The sequence below is a fragment of the Phyllostomus discolor genome, chromosome 10 (genome assembly GCF_004126475.2).
Source record: "Phyllostomus discolor isolate MPI-MPIP mPhyDis1 chromosome 10, mPhyDis1.pri.v3, whole genome shotgun sequence".
Classification (NCBI taxonomy): domain Eukaryota; kingdom Metazoa; phylum Chordata; class Mammalia; order Chiroptera; family Phyllostomidae; genus Phyllostomus; species Phyllostomus discolor.
The window spans coordinates 9,715,113-9,731,449 of record NC_040912.2 but is presented as its reverse complement, the minus strand read 5'-3'; the positions used below and the strand labels follow the sequence as shown (position 1 = coordinate 9,731,449).

General features: G+C 51.5%; 1 protein-coding gene across 1 annotated transcript in view; it reads left to right on the top strand.

The window, feature by feature from the left end:
• PLEKHA8 (pleckstrin homology domain containing A8) overlaps window positions 1-15,993 on the top strand; it is a 53,840-nt gene extending 37,847 nt beyond the window's left edge. The window contains exons 13-14 of the mRNA XM_028525684.2: window positions 5,468-5,529; window positions 10,757-15,993. Coding sequence (XP_028381485.1) covers window positions 5,468-5,529; window positions 10,757-10,954 — 260 coding nt within the window. The 3' untranslated portion in view covers window positions 10,955-15,993. The remainder of the gene's footprint in view (window positions 1-5,467; window positions 5,530-10,756) is intronic.
• The last annotated feature ends 344 nt before the right edge of the window (window positions 15,994-16,337 follow it).

The following is a 16,337-nucleotide window of genomic DNA, read 5'->3' as shown; positions in this document are numbered from 1 at the left end:
GCTTTGGGGCTCCTGCCTCCAGGGTCCTTATTTCCCCGACAGAAAGTCTCCACCATCCTGGGGCCACCTGCATTTGGGGGTTTCTCGCACATCCCTGAATTGCCAGGACAGTCTCAGTTGCGTTCCCCGCTGTGTGCCCTGATTGCAGCACCAGAAGTGTATCCGCCGTAACTGCTCACGCCCCGGACCAGGGTGGTGGAACTCGTGTTCTTATCATCATGACACACGAAGCTGGTGACCAGCCTGCCCGGGAATGGGGTTTATTGGTCTCAAACCAGAAATGGAAAGTTTATAAAGCTCAGGTGCCAAACCACAAATTCCTCTCCAGAGTGTGGACATTTCACACTGGGAGGAAGAGTCCTCCGCCTGCAGGAAATGCAGACTGTGCTGGATTCGGCAGGGGGCCTGTCCCGTGGTGCGGAGGCTTTGTGCGGCTGTCCCTGAGGGGTGGAGGGGAGTGCTAATCTCCTCTCCCCTCTGCTGGAGCAGGGGAGGGGTGGGGGCGGGGCAGAAGAGAACCCAGCTGCCTGCGGAGCACTAGCATGTGCAAAGAAAAGCTTTGCACCTGGATGGGGGGAGGGGGTGAAGGCTGCACCCTTTCTGCCCTGCCCCCACCCAAGTGTTGGCCCCCTCTTCTCCCCTACTTTGGACGAAAGTTGAACAGGAAGTGTTGGCTCTGTGAAGAGCGGAGCCTTTGAAGAGCAAATGCTGCTTCGGAACCGAAATAGTTCACAGCCCACCTCAGCTTTCCCTTCCCTCTTTTCCCCTTCAGCCTGTCCTCCGTGGGAAGGAAAGGGGGCTGTCAATTTGAGAGGTGCCTCTGGTGTGCAGAACTATTTCAGAGGTTTTCGTGACTTAAATCTTATCTTCCTTGTGGGGAACCCCAGTTTCCTGCTGCTGGTTAATGCGGAGAGCGGTTTCCCCAGCCAACCCGCCCTCCCCCCCAAGCACACACAGGAGCAGTCTGCAAACACATACAGTTTTATGAGAATGTCTCCACGTTAACTGTTTACAGCCCACGGGCTCCTCGATGCATATTCCTGCTGTGTGCGCAGCTCCTCTTTTCTCAGTTCAAAATCACAGCCTTTGCAAGTGGTACTGATATCTTACCCAAAACGGGGGAGTTTGGGTATGTGAGTGAAAGAAAGTGTGTGTCAGTTTATATGCCATGTATAGGCAACTCAGCCTGTATGTTTTTAAATTCTTTTTTTAATATAGTTTTTAAAGATTTTATTTATTTTTTTTTAGAGAGGGAAGGGAAGGAGAAAGAGAGAGAGAGAAACATCAATGTACGGTTGCTGGGGGCTGTGGCCTGCAACCCAGGCATGTGCCCTGACTGGGAATCGAACCTGCGATGCTTTGGTTTGCAGCCTGCGCTTAATCCACTGAGCTCCGCCAGCCAGGGCTTGTTTTTAAATTCTAACATTAGATTTGCGTTACTGTAATAACAGCTACCGCGTAGAGAGCGTGCGCTGCAGGCATGACAGCAGGTTCCCGATAAACACTTCATTCACTCGTCCCAATACTCCCCTTTGTGGCCAGGAAACCAAGGTGTGGAGAGGGCCGGCGGCGCCCTTGGCTCTCAGATCTAGATCGGTGGTTCTCACAGTGGTCAGGAGACAGCAGCATCTGTATCACCTGGGAACTTAGCAGGCATGCCGACTTCCCAGCCCCAGTCGACTCCTGCCGACTCGGGGAGTCCGGCAGAGCCCAGCCATCTCTGTGTTAACAACTCGCGGGGGCAATTCTGTCCCTGCTGAGGTGTGGGGCCCGCTCCTGCAGAGCCGGGACGCGGACACTCCCTGGGGTACCCTCAGCATCAGTCGGTTCTGCCTTCCTTTCACGGTGATGAGCTGGCTCTCCGAGGACCGAAAATTATTCCCAACCTACAACAGCAGGACAGGAATACGTGAACGATAAACCTTTAGTTATTGAATGGCACTCCCAAATTTGAAGACTCCGCTTGAGAAAGGTTTTGAGGTGAATGTTCCTAAAACGTGTGTGGCTTTCATGGCCTCGAAACTGGGAGATGATGTGTAAAAGCCCCGAGTGACGTAACAGAAGCCCTGGCACCCGCTCTCTCCCCAGAAAGCCCCCGGACAGTCGCTGGTCTGCAGCTCTGCGGCCTGGAGTGAGTCCCCGGCGTCTGCAGAGAAGCCTTGGGCTTTATCCTGGTGCCCTTTGCACTTGAGTCATCACGTGGCTTCCCCATAATGATGACGAGAGGGCTTTGGGGGTGGTCTTACGTCAAGAGCTGCTGCGAACTCCCAGTGTCCTGTGACATTCTCTGGAAGTCGTTCTCAGAAAGAGTTGGCTCCACAAGGTGGATGTGCTTAATGGTCCAGCCTGGAGCTGAGCCCCTCCGCCCGCAGATGCCATATCAAAGAGCTGGCGGAGAGCATCCTCGTAGGAGGAAGGAAGGCAAGTTGCTCTGGCATTTCATGCTCCATTGTACTAAATGTTACGTGCTCTGCACTGTGCCCCCAGCCCGGGACAGCGTATTGGCGCATCCCTCCCCTCGGAATGGCCCCATAAATGTCGGGTACATATTAACCCCACCAAGAGCTCTAGCGTGCTCCGTTATGTGTGTGATATGAAAGGCTTTCACAGACCAGGAGAGCTACGTGAGAAAGCCCGAACTTGTACTTGGGGATACTCAGTGTCAAATTATAACGAGACTAGTTATCCTGAAAACACTGGAACGTGAACCAAGCTGCGCTCGCTCCGAAACCCCTCGCAGCCCGCTTCAGCGCCACGTCCCCTCCTGACGGTGCCCGAAGTCAGCCAAGGCGCTTGGGCACTTGTCTCACCTCTGCCCCCTGCTGGCGGAGCTGACTTTTCTCTGGACAATTCATTCTGCCGGAAGCTTACTCACTGTGAAGACTTCAGAGGGGGTTTTCCCAGCAGCTCGGTATTTTTTAAGACTTCCAGACACTCAACAAATATCCACCACTTCACCGAATATGTAAGCAGTTCAGTACAGCCCCGTGTGCCACCCCCTTGGGCTCACGGCTCCTCTCCTTTTCCAGAGAAGGTCTTCATCCGGAATTTGCTGCTTGTCATGATATAACGCACGTGTTTATACTTTCACTCCGTGTTTCTGTGTCCATAAACGGTACCTAGTGTTTCGGGGTATATTTTAAACTCATATGCATGGTGTCACACTGTACACATTCTTCCTTTCTCACTCCGTACGATGTTTCATGTTTGTTCCCTGCTCATTTACTGTCGACCCGACCTCGGCTCCCGGCTCCTCCCTGCCGACCGCCTGGCCTGGCGCCCCTGCTCAGGCCTGGCGCCCCTGCTCAGCCCGGGCGGCGGTCACCGCTGGTTCCCGAGCTCGGTGGAGGGGCGAGTCTGCCTCTCCCGGCGCTGGTGCCCACCTCCTCAGCTCTCTCTTCAGACTTGGACTTGCATGTCTTCTTTGTCTTCACTATAACCCCAAGTAACTTGACAAATTCTCACCAATGATGGATTTATGATAGAGAAACACTATCTCGTTTATTCAGTTTCTGGACGGAATGGTGGTCCACCAGCAGTAACGGGAAGGTTGTTCTCATAATCTCTGAATACCTCATAGTGAGTTTTCAGGTTCCTTGCAAAGAAATCCCATTCGTATTGTTTCCGTAAACAGTATAAAGTCCCAATTCTTTCAGGAAATGGCTGGGAAAGGCACATTTTTTCATTTTCATGATTTTGTTTTGTAATGCAAAGGATAAACATTAGTTTTTGGCAGAACAGTTCAATGTGACAAGAATGGCCCGAGTTCTCATCACACTCAGCTTTGTGACCTTGGGCGAGTCCCTGTCTCTCTGGGCTTTCTGTCCCGTCGCTTGTGAAGGAAGAGAATTGGGCACGGGGACTGATGCTCAAGGCGTCCTGCTCAGGAACTTTGACTCGGTCTCTGAGGAAGTGACACACCTCAAAGGACTGGAGAAGGGTATCATTTATGTCTCTCAGATGCCAAAAATACTCGCAGATTATAGAACACGCACTATGATAATGAATGGGTATTACCGTGAAGATTAATGTATTTCATTATCTAATCTCTGGGTAGCCAAAATAGGTCAGGCTTAGACCTCATCTTATTTTAACGCAGCCCCGTGTGGCAGGGGTATTTGCAGCCCTAGACGTCAGCTAAGGACTCTGAGCAAATTTTTTTTTGATGACTTTCATTTTATTTGTTGGTGTTAAATTGTAGCAGTGGTGTTGCTGGGCCCAAGTCAGATCCCAGCCCAAGTTCTCCGTCACCGTCTTCTCCTGTTAGGCCCCCCGGCCCACGGTTTTCCCTGGGGGACTCTCCTCTGGCGGGGCGCAGACACGACGAGGAATAGCGGCCACCCAGGAGGGCCAGGAGGGGGGCACTCGGACCCCGCTGCTCTACAGACACGCCCTCCTCCGTGGGCCAGGCTCCCCGCCCACGTTGTTTAGACTCCCGGCACCCTCGCTTTCCGGCTGCCCTGCTGGGGGATGTGGAGAAAGATTTCTGGGCTTTTTTGAACGGTTGACTTACATGGCCAAGTGCAGGGAAGGTACGAAGTCTCTGAGGCTGGCACAGCCCTGGGTCCAGAGCCCTCGTAAACAGGAGGTTTGTCTGGACAGGGGCGGCTAGGAGCTGAAGGCTCAGGGACCAGGGGGCCACGTTTACAGTGCACTGTAAAGACTGGGAGTCTCACCTTTGACTTCTGTACCATGACCCCAAATGAGACTGGTCGTGACTGTTAGCCAGAGAAAATAAACTCTCTGTGTAGGCAAAAGTCTAGGGGAGGGTCCACCCCAGAATGCCCACGGTGGTTACCTCCGAGAGGCACGGCTACACAGGTTTCTTTAGTTCCCCCTTTTCGTGTTTTCCATATGTTTAACAATGAGCGTGCATTACTTGTGAAATCAGAAAAAAGCAGTAAATGATATTTTTTATAAAACTGCCACCGTGCCTTAGGGGAGGAAGGTTGAGCATCCTTCATGGGGCAGCAAAGGTCCTCCAAACCTGGCTGCACCCCGGAACCACTCCCCACCCACGTTATCATTTTAAATATCCTTATATCCTGTGATAAATCTAAGCATTCATTCAATGGTGCTGCTGCTTGTACTACTCAAGGCTTTTGGTGCACGTGATCTCATAAGTAGACGTCTTTGATCAGCTCCTAACACCAGCAGAACCATGCTCCTGTGTACATTAGAAAGGACCAGGTACAACCAGCACGTCAAACTCTGATGAAATTCTGGCTGGCGTAGCTCAGTGGATTGAGCTCGGGCTGCAAACCAAAGCATCGCAGGTTCGATTCCCAGTCAGGGCACATTCTTGGGTTGCAGGCCACAGCCCCCAGCAGCCGCACATTGATGTTTCTCTCCCTCTCTCTCTCTCTCTCTCTTTCTCCCTCCCTTCCTGTTCTGAAAATAAATAAATAAATCTTAAAAAAAAATTCTGATGAAATTGTCGCTCACAGGCCTTTTCTTCCTTTTCAAGATAACGCCTACGGAAAGACCTTGCGGCAGCACCACGGCTGGGTCGTCCGAGGGGTTTTTGCAGTAAGTAACCCTTCGGCCTCCTGACATCCTGGGGGTCACAGCAGAGCTGGTTTTGTTTGTTTTGTGTGTGTGGTGTCTTTGTGTGCTTTGTTTTCCCGAGTAAGAAAACGCATTGCTTATTTCAGTCCATCGGTCTCTGTTGCGTGGAAATGTTGGCGACAAAACGTGTCTAGAGCAGAAAAGACTGTTACAGAGTCTGCTTTGCCCCATCCGGTTCCAGGGACCTGCGGAGGTTTGCCTCCAAAGTGGTCGCCTTGCAAGCGATGAGGCGGTGCGGAGTGTCAGTGCAGAGGCAGCGTGACAGAACCGCTGGGTTCTGTTGCCCGCCGCCGAAAAGAGCTGTGGTTCTCAGAGTTTGGTAGAAAGGAAAGGAATCATTTATTTCAAAGGTTTACCAGTTTAGAATAATGGCAGAATTTCGCTATTAAACCCCACTGCCTTTTAAACACCTGTGCACACACACGCAGTCCTGCCTCCCTTTTGCTAAATCAAGCTGGTTTCAGAATTTGCCAACCAGACACTGTCTCTTAAGGGAAGAAGAAGTCCGAAGCTTAACATGGCTGATCACAGCTCAGCACCTGAGGCACCTTCCCCCCCACCCCCCGCCCCGTCCCCATTAACCCGGGCGTGGCTGGACAGGTCCCGCAGTCCCAGCTCCATCAGCCGTGCAGCCCTGCTCTCCAGCTCTTGGTCCAAAACCACGTGGCACCTCCTCATGGCGGGCGGCAGGGGTCCTTCTACACCCTTCCAACCTGCATGGCCAAGGAGCCACTGGCCCTGCCCTTAGTTTAGATATTCACCCTGAGCTCCCATGTCCCATGGGGCTTCCTGCTTCTTGGGCAGGCGTGATAAGCTTCCCCAGTGCCCTAGCGGGGTTGGTCAGAGGGGTTTCCTATATTCCTGGGGGCTGGGGGTTCTTAGGCTACACCCCATTCTGAACCCCACTCCACACCTGTTACGGGGGCAGGAGCCGCCCAGCGCTCACCACCGCGGGGAGGGAGCCGGCGGTGCCCGCAGGCTCATAGCCCCCCTGCTGCCCGTTGCGTTCGGTTTTGTCCATTCTCAAGTTCTGATTTTTTCCCCCTTAGTTGAATTTCATTGAATCCTAGCTGAATGGGGTATGTCAGCAGCTAGGGCCAGAACTCTCCTATTACCCAATTATTTTCATCGTGAAGGTGTTTGTATTCACGTGTTCTGCTGCTGTGCACACCACTGCTTCCTTCCCAGCACGTCAGCCTAGGATGAGCACACACCCGGGAAACAGACCCCCCCCCCCCCCCCCCCGGCAGAGCCCTTAGCCTGCCGTGTGCAGCAGCAGGAGCAGCCGGCCCCTGCCTGTCCGCAGAAGCCAGCATGCTGTGGCTCCCCGCCCGGAAGAGGTCGGTCTCCGTCCGATGCAGCCAGGAGGAGGCTCGGGTGGGGGGATGCTAGGAAACCTCATAGAGCAGCAGTGTCCTTTGGAAGATGGGGGGATAAAAATAGCCCTGCAGGTGGTGCTTTTTACTGATGAAAAAGATAGGAGACATCATTTGCCTACTTTCGGAACTGTTAGATCATGATTTATTAGGAGGCAGGTAAAGAAAGTGGGATGAATTTACAGTGGAAGAAACCAAACTTCAGTGAAAATGAAATTCTTCCTGAAAGCATGGAGATAAATAGGAGCCAGACCACTGGCAGCTACAAACTGCCCCCACTTATCTTCTGAGCATGTCCAGGGGTCACAGTAATAGCCACCGTGAGCTCTTGGATGCCTGTTGTGTGCTGGGCATTGTGCCAGGCACTTCACGCTTATTATTTCAGGTAATCCTCAGGATTACCTCCCACTGTTTCATAAATTCAGAACTGCTAATCCCAGTCCCAAAGTCCCACAGTGAGGCCATGGCAGAGCCCAGGTCCAAACCCAAAGGTAGTCTGCAAACACCTGTGCCCATTCCCCGAGTCACAGCCTCCGCAGTGGAGACAGAATGACCCAGACGGCTGGTGAGTCACTAGCGAGCAGATGCTGCTACAGCATCACCTCCCGGAGTAAACGCTGCGACGGCTTGCCGGGGTCTGACAGCCACGCCACTCGCTGAGGTGAAAAAGCAGAAGAACATCGAGTTGCCCCGTGTGCAGGAAACATGAGTGTGTTACCTTTTAGTATGAAGGTGAAGTTACATCCTGAAGTATGAATGACCCAAGAGATGTTGTCAACACAAATGCAGCTGTAGCAGAAGATGTATCCTGAGCATGAGTCTTCATGGCATTTTCCCCATGTGGGGGAATGTAGACAGAGCGTGGTACCTTGTAGAAATTATAGAAGAATAGAAGGGGGAAAAATTAAAATTGTCCATATTCTCTTCATTCCATAATAGCCATTATTAACATGTTTGCATGTTACCTTCTTAGCTTTTTGTATATTTTATATATTTAAATATTTCATTTAATTTTATATTATCTAAGTATATAGCTACCTACAAGTATTTATTTTATATCTATCTACATGTTTATATTATATACACAGTTATCTTCACTCTGTATACTTTGTATATACATGTAAATTTTTTTGATGTGTAGCTTGTAATATAATTGTGTATTCTCCCCCCCCCACACTTAATAGATTCTGTTGTGACCTTTTTTAAATGCCATGAGTCCAGTGAAATAATTGAAAACCATTACTTTTAGTGATTGCACAATATTTCCCTACTATAGAGATACCATAATTTATTTGCTTAACCCTCTGTGTTGGAAATTTAAGCTGTTTCTAAGTTTGTTATTACAGGTAAAACGGCACATGTTCATACGCATTTTTGACTAAAAAAAACCCTCTTATTTTGTCATAGGTTCCTAGAAATACAATTGCTGTGTCTAATGCTAACAATTACAGCCACAGCTTAGAATCTGAGCATTCACTGTGCACTGGGCATTGTTTTAAGTTCCTCGTGTACGTGAAGTTATTAGTTCAACCGTGAGGCTCTCTCAGTTTCCAAAGTTACAGAGCAGGAACGTCGTGAAGACTCTCGATATTATTGCCAGTAATTTTTTTGAAGTTGCTGGTTTGTAAGACTCTTCTGCTGCCCACCTTCCAGACTGAACCCAAAGAGGCTGCCACTTTCAACTACTGCGGCCCTTTCTCCTGAAACCTCCGTGACTCTGAGCATGTTTGTTGTTCGCTGTGACTTGATCGCTTTCCGTTATTAAAGATCGACTTCCTGCTAGAGACTAGGGTTCAGACCTCCGAGAGCTCGCCATCGCACCTCCCCCGCCTCCGCCACCCCAATGTCGTGAACCACCACGAGTTCCCATGGTGACGGCGAGCCGAAATTCCGTGGGGCTCTCGTCTGCTGTTCTTTCTTCCACGGTTTACATTTTGCCCTGCACCGCCAGATCTCCCAAGTCACCATCAGTCTGAACTCACGAGTGTGGAATCACATCGTTTGTTTTTTTTTCTTGGAGACGTCCATTTCAGAACTTCCTAAACTCACATCCCAGCATGAATTAGCTACTCAGGCCCGTGGTGCTGCTGTTGCCCCAGGATTTTCTTCACAGGCATCTCCACATTGAACCCCCCTCACCCTAATTCCATTCCCCAGGTCCTGTGCTCGGCCTGACCGGTCCGTTCTCCAGCAGCTCCCTGGGGGAAGACACGGGGTGCTGAAGTGCCTGCGTGCCCAGACGTGTCTGTATTCCGCCCTGTTTTTCCCTAGACTGAGGCTTTGGTTGGCGTAGAATTGTAGGTTAATAATAACTTTTTCTCAGAATTTTGAAGGCATACATCTATTGTCCTCCATCTTCCACTCTTACTATTGTAAAATTGAATGTCATTCTAATTCCTGTTTTTATAAAGTGTTCCTCATCCTCTTCTGGATGCTTTTAGGATCGTTTCTTTATCCCCACATTTGGAAATCTTATGACCTTCCCCTTTTGGTCTTTGGCATTCACGATGCTGAGCATCGGGGTGGGTCTTTAAATCTGGACTCTCGTCTCCTTCAGCTCTGGGAGATTTTCTCACGTCCTAACTTCGGATAATGGCCTTTTCTTCATTCTCTGCTCTCTCCCTTGTTCTCCTGCCGTTATCTGAGTGTTTACTACGTGCCTGGCAGTGGGTTAAGTACGCCACACGAGCACATACCCCATAGCCCTTCGAATGAGGGAAGTGGTATCTGTTCTCTGCCACTGACCAGGAAACTGAGGTTCTAGGAGGTTAAGCGTGTTGCTTAAATCCCTCACGCTAACGTGGGAAGGATTCGAGAGTCGAGCCCAGGTCTTCTTGACCTACCCTGTGCTGGGACCGGTGCGGGGTAACTACCAGCCCCTCTCCAGATGCAAAAACTATGTGCGTGGTGGGGAGGGATTGATTCTCAAGGCTTTCAGATTCAAAGAGTAAGGATGCTCCAGAAAGAAACTGTAGAGTGATAATTCAGGATTCTGAAAGTCTCCCTAGATCTCAGCAGGGCCGACCTAGTGGACACGAAGCAGCCGATTTAAGCGAGCTTAGGGAACAAGTGGTCTGCGAAGGAAGGTTGTTCTAAAAGGCCCCAGAAATCTCCTGTCAGGGCAGCAATGTGGTGTGAGGGTGCAGCTGACAAAGCACAGAGGCGGTCCCCGGCTCAGGTCTGGGCCTGGTCCCTCATTAGCGATATGACCTTCATCTGTAAAACAGGGACAGAAACTCTGCAGGGTTCCCATACAGATACACATTAAAGCACAGTGCACACATAAGCAACAAGTACGAGCTCCTTCTTTTGTAGAAAACAGTCGATCAAGAGTGCAGAGGGAACAGTATCATGTGGGGGGAGTAGGAGACACGCAAAGAAACGTGGGTGTGAAGGTGAGGCCCCAGCAGGAGAGGTGCTTTGGAACGCTGGCCAGGTGGGGACAAGGACTCTGGTAGCCGCGTGCACACAGGTAGATCTGACGGTTCAGGGGCAGTACTCCGGATCACACTGTGAGTGACGGGAGCTTTTCTTAGACTCATTCTCTCTGTATGCCCTGACTTAAAGGCGTTATTCATCCTCAAGATGGCCCAAGCACACACATGCTTCTTCGAGCCTTAAGATTATTTGATTCGGTGCTTCAAAAAAATTTTAGAGTCCATGAATTCGAAGGGTACATTCCTGTTTTTTTCCTTTTGCTCCTCTCAGCTGCGTGTGTGTGTGTGTGTGTGTGTGTTCGCACATGCACTCGTGCACAAGAGGAAAGCATGCGAGAGGCATGCTGCACACCCTCACGGGCCGTTCTTTTGCAGCTCGCGTTGAGGGCAGCGCCGTCCTATGAAGATTTTGTGGCCGCGTTAAGCATCAAGGAGGGCGACCACCAGAAAGCAGCTTTCAGTGCCGGGATGCAGAGGGACCTCAGCCTCTACCTCCCGGCCATGGAGAAGCAGCTGGCGATCCTGGACACTTTGTATGAGGTGCACGGACTGGAGAGTGACGAGGTGGTATGACGTCCGCGGGGCCGGCGCCGCACCGCCTGCCTTCAGGGAACTGAGCTTGTCGCCGTGTGTTGTTGCCCCACTTCTCTCCCGGCAGCAGCCTCAGCCCTCTCCTCCCTCGCCTGGGGGCACGGAGGGGAGGAGGCAAAGCCTAGTGCTTTTACGTATAAGTCTTCAGATGCTTGTATGAGTTCTGTGTGTTTAAAAATCAAGGTGCTATATATTTCAGTTCAAAGGGCCTCCTGGAAACCAAATCGTAGCTGTTGTATCTACTTGCACGGCAAGTTTTAAGAGCAGATTGGACGAATGAATTTGTTGGGACTGTTTTCTCTTGTTTTGGGCTTTGGGTTTTTACCAGGCCACCCAAACCCCAGCTGCAGGTGAGCAGATTCGGTACCAAGGACGACAACTCACAGCCAGTGTTTCCATCCCCTCGGAATTAGACTGAAGACCTGGAGGGGGCAGAGCCCCTCCGCGGAAGCCGTTGAAATGTCGAGTCTGCCGGCCCTCGGCGTTCTCTGGAGAACCTCCTTCTGCGTGGCCCCGTGGGCGATGTGAGTCCGTGGGTGCGGGTGTCCTCCAGCGCCCACTCCGGTTCCCGTGCTCTCCCAGGCATGTCTCGAGGGGGCTGCACAGCAAAGCCGTGACTTTCAGGGATTGTTACCCGATTTCAGAAGTGAGGGATTTGTGTGCTCACCGTGACACAGCCTCCAAATAGAGGAGCAGGTGGGGTCCGGACCACCTGCATCGAAAGCACAGGGAGTGCTTGGTCAGAAAGCAGATTCCTGGGCCTCGCCCTGACCTGCAGAACCAGGTCACGTGGGTGGGACGCAGGACTCTGCACTTGAATACTTGTCAAGTGACTCTTGTGCACGGAGACTTGAAGAACCATGAGATTAAATTCTAGTTTACAGAATATCCAGTCTTCTGCATGAACTCAATGATGTGTCCTTTCTTTCAAAGAGGAAGAGGCGGTTGTGGATGCAAAACAGTTAAAGGGAGAAGGAGAAGGACCAGGTTAACTCGGCAGCCTTCTTCATCGAACCAGCGCAGCGCCCAGCCGGGGCTGCAGGCAGGCGCCGGGGTTCCCCACGCGCTCTTGGAGCCGCCGTGGTGTAGTCGCCAGTCCTGCGCAGCAAGCTAAATGCCGCTGCTCGTCAATTTCACGAGCGTGGGGACCGGGCCACAGCTGACTGTTGGGATGTCAGCCTGTCATAAAACCACCTTGTGTAGGCATTCGCCTGGAGAGAGTGACACGGGGACTGTGACCCTGGTCTCAGGAGGCCACATCACCAAGAAGGCATGGGAGAGGGGCCACAGGCCTCCCCTGTGAGAAGTCGCTTCCTCCAAGTGGCCGGAAGGGCATTTCCACCGTGAGGGGTTCCCCAGGGTAGAAGGTGAGCTCCTTTGTGGAGCACAGGTGGGGGCTGCCTGAGCAGCCCCAGAGGATGCTGGTCCGGGGCAAAGGGAGCCCCTCCTTAGACAGAGGGGATGATGTCGGGGCAGTGCTGGTTTTGCCTTCCATCCGTCTTTAGACAAAGGGGCATTAACGTAGCTCAAATTAATGGAGCAGCTACTCTGCTCACATAGGGACTTTCAGAAAAGGCTAAAACACAGAAAAGCAACATCAAATGTTTTAAGGCTGGAGAGAAAAACGATGCTGAAACGACACTGATTATTTTGTATTTTAGCACTTCCCGTTGGCATCTCCAAAGGGGGGTGTGTGTGCTCACTCCCTTCCCACGAGTAGTCGGTGTGGCTCTCCCTCTCTGGCTGGTGTGCAAATGAGGGTGGCCCAAGGGGCTCCTGCCCTTGACACAGCTTGAAAAAACAGCCCACCTTTGCCTGTGCCTTGAGTGAAGACACATCAGACACCCCGTCCTCGGGTCCTTGGGAGGGGATGCAACCAGGAAACGGAGCATTGCGAAGCAGGACCCTCTTGCCACCTGCTGGTGCTCCCTGTCACCTCAGTGGGAGGGAGTGGCCCCCGGAATATACCTCATTTGCCCTTGAAGCTGTGAACGCACGCAAAGAAAGCTGCTCAGCGTGGCCGTTTCACATTTATGTAGGTGTGGCCGGTGTAGCCGACCCAGTTTTCTGGGGAAGAAGGGGTTGATATGATCTGGGATCACTGGGAACCCACATTAGGATCATTTGATAATAAGTTCCATGTTCTCCTCACCCTTTTTCCAACACTACAGAAAGGGGCAATGTGTCTTGTTAGGTGTTTTCCTCCCTGGAGCGTATTAAGTTTGCCTCAGATGTGTACAGCTCTGGGAGCCCTTCAATAAAGAGAACGAGAACTTGAACCTTGTACTAGTCGGTAAGGTTGGCCCGACCTGGAGGCTGGGCCCAGGCAGAGCTTCCTCCCAGATCTGCAGTGTTTGCTTCTCCGTTTCAGTCCACGTCCTGATCCGCGCTAAGTTGCAGTCAGTGTCTCAGAAGGGACAGAGAGAGAAGATAGCAAGGCTTATACTCTCCACAACCTGCCGAGGTGTCCGGATGCCTGGGCTCTCGCCGGCTCGGACAGCGAGCTCAGAGGAGGCAGGCATCCTGCTCTCCTGGCTCAAAGGTCTCAGGGTCCCTTTCCAGGAGCAGCCGTTAGGGAGATCCCGAGGGAAAAGGTAACGTGACTTCCAGGTGTCGGGAGATGCCGTCGGCAGCATTTGGCTGACTCCTTCCAGGGTGCTTCCTGCTCACAGCTGCCTCGTATCCACACCCCTCCCCAAGGAGAAGCCAGGCTTGGGGCTGGGGGGAGAGCGGGGCGGGGGGGGGGGGGGGGCAGCGTGTCCCTGTCTGTATGATGGAACCCAGTCCTGTCGGCGAGGGCAGCTGTGTCGTCCTTTGAAGGCGCGCTCGACTCCGTATTGCTAATTCTGCTGAAAAAGGTCGCGTTGGAGGGGTGCCCTTCTGCTGGGGGTGGGGATGACGGCGTGCAGCTCTGCAGGGAGTTCCGGACGTGGGGCTCAGAATAGCGAGCAGGTCCCGTCGGGGGCTGGCTCGGAAAGGCTGTGTTCGTCAGGCTGTGAACGTGTGCAGTCTTCTTTCTTAATTACTCATTGTGTTTACATGTGTGTCCAAAACGTGAATGCTTTCCCTTTGATATTTTGGGGGAAGTTTTTTTATTTAAAAAAAAATGTGATGGGGACCATTCAGTAAAGTACATTTTTCTTTATTCAATTTGAAGTGAGTGCAAGAGCTGAAGGAAGGGGTAGCTTATTAAGGAAATGTAATCTGATCGTGGGGCAAACACCTGCCAGACAGGAGAGAGAGAGCCACAGGGTCAGGAGCAGTGAAGACGATGTGAGACGTCTTGGAAGCTTTCTGAAGGCACCCCGCGTGTGTGTGTTTTCTACTAAACTATTATGTTGTGCCCCACAAGGAGTCGGTGACACAATGGTGCATTTCGGAATCCCCGGCTACAGTCGTTGCTTCTGGCTTTAGTCATAGGTTTTACAACTCTTCAGCTCCCGCACCCTCGTGGCCCATTTCCTTTCCAGGTGAACTGTCAACCGTTGCTAGACTTTCAGATTCAGCGTTTGTAAGTAAGGTACGTTTTAAGCCATTGTTCTGCTGGCTGAGCTGACGGGTCTGGCCAGAGAGCGCCAGCCCTCAGCCACTCTGTGACCCGCACAGCCCGCCAGTGGACTTTGGGGTGCGGTACACGGTACACCTGCGTCCTAGGACGTGCGTGCAGGGCTCGGTACTAAGAGAGAGGTCCTGCTTCCGGGCGTCCGTTGGTAACCTGCAGTTGCTTACTCAGGGGTTTCACAATAATGACATAAAATACCCACTAGCTGTCTGATGGGATTGTAAGACTGCTTATCTAGCACAAGGTCATTAGGGGTCGTTCCAACAGCCGCATGCGCACACCGCGCACCAGCCCGTCTGTAACCGTTCCCCAGCCGTCCTGCTGCACAGCGGCCACCTGCGTGGCGTCCCCGAGCACCGCCGCCCAGGGCGCCCCGCGGCACTGCTATGCGGTCACCGACTGGACCGCTGAGGCGGACACTGATCTCTGTCCTGCACTGTCCATGTCCAGCCTTTCATGACAAGGGGCACACACACCACTACTCGGCAATGCAAGCGTCCCAAAATTCTCTGGTTACCCTCTGAGTCACTTCTCTTTCAGAGTGACCACCCGCTTTCGGCCAACTTGTGAGAACACAAGAAAGAGATCTGGCTTGTTTTAAGCACATCCTCTCCGTTACCTGTATTCTAAGGTGTGGTCGGTACTTTCTCCCCGGGCTTTATACACAGATGCCACCCTGGGATGGGGGTCTCCCTCGCAAAGCTGGTCTCATCCACACAGACCCCTGCATGCCTGTCCCTTGTAGGTATACATGGAGGCAGGGATGATGAGGGGGGTGAGCTAGAAGTAATTTCTGTTGCTTCCCAGAAGGCTCTTGAGCCAGCCTCATGGTGCGTTTGGTCTGTGAGTCCCCCGTGTCGTGACAACTTCCCTCGAATGTCAGTGAACAGCCCAACTACCTCATGTGAACTTGGCTGTGGACAATCTGTGTCGGGCGGGACGTGTGTTCAGGCCGCTTTGATCTGGTTAAGAGATCGAACAAAATGACGTCTCTGTACGGAAGAAATACGTTAGGCCAGATGCCAAAGGCTACAATGTAACATAGGTTTCCTCGGGTTAGTTTTTTTAAATCAATGTTGAATTCCACCCACAGTATTCTTGTCTCGAATGTCGGTGGTCTCACAGATCCGTGCACTTGGAGTGTCTGTCGCGGGCCGTCCTCGTTACCTGTGCTTGTCCCTCTGCATCACGATGACAGGAGAAAGCAAGTGTTGAGTGGTTTGTTGGTTTCTTCATTTTGATGGACCTTTACTTAGAACATAATGTGTTGGAGCCTTTTCGGACCAATCAGCGAATGAAGATTTCATGTTTCGTGTTTCATGTATGACTCTGTCCCGGTTCTCATTCTGTAATGTGTGGGAGGGGGAACGAGGGAGGGTTTTACTTTTTTTGCAAAAATGTTTGAAAACCTCTGTCAGATTTTATATTCGTTAGTTACAATAAACTTATTTTTAAAGTATTTTATCAAGTGCTTCTCTCAAAGATTTCTGTGTAGTTTGATAAGATAAATAAGTCCACATCACAGAACTTCCCTCCCCTAAAGCCTAAAAAATGAACTATCAAAATATATGAAAACTTAAGGAGTGAAAACCACTTAAATTCACCGAGGGAAGGAGCCCTTGTCACTGTGCTTTAAACTTCAAAAAACAGTCCCCAAAGAAAAAGACCAGATTCCCCAGCGAGAATGAAGAGAGCCCCTAATCCTGCTTCGCGTTGGGGGAATTTGCAAAATCCAGAATTCTCATTGAAACCTCAGAGTTGAGCAAGACGAGTAGTCTTATCCCTTCCTTCCTCCAAGTGGGG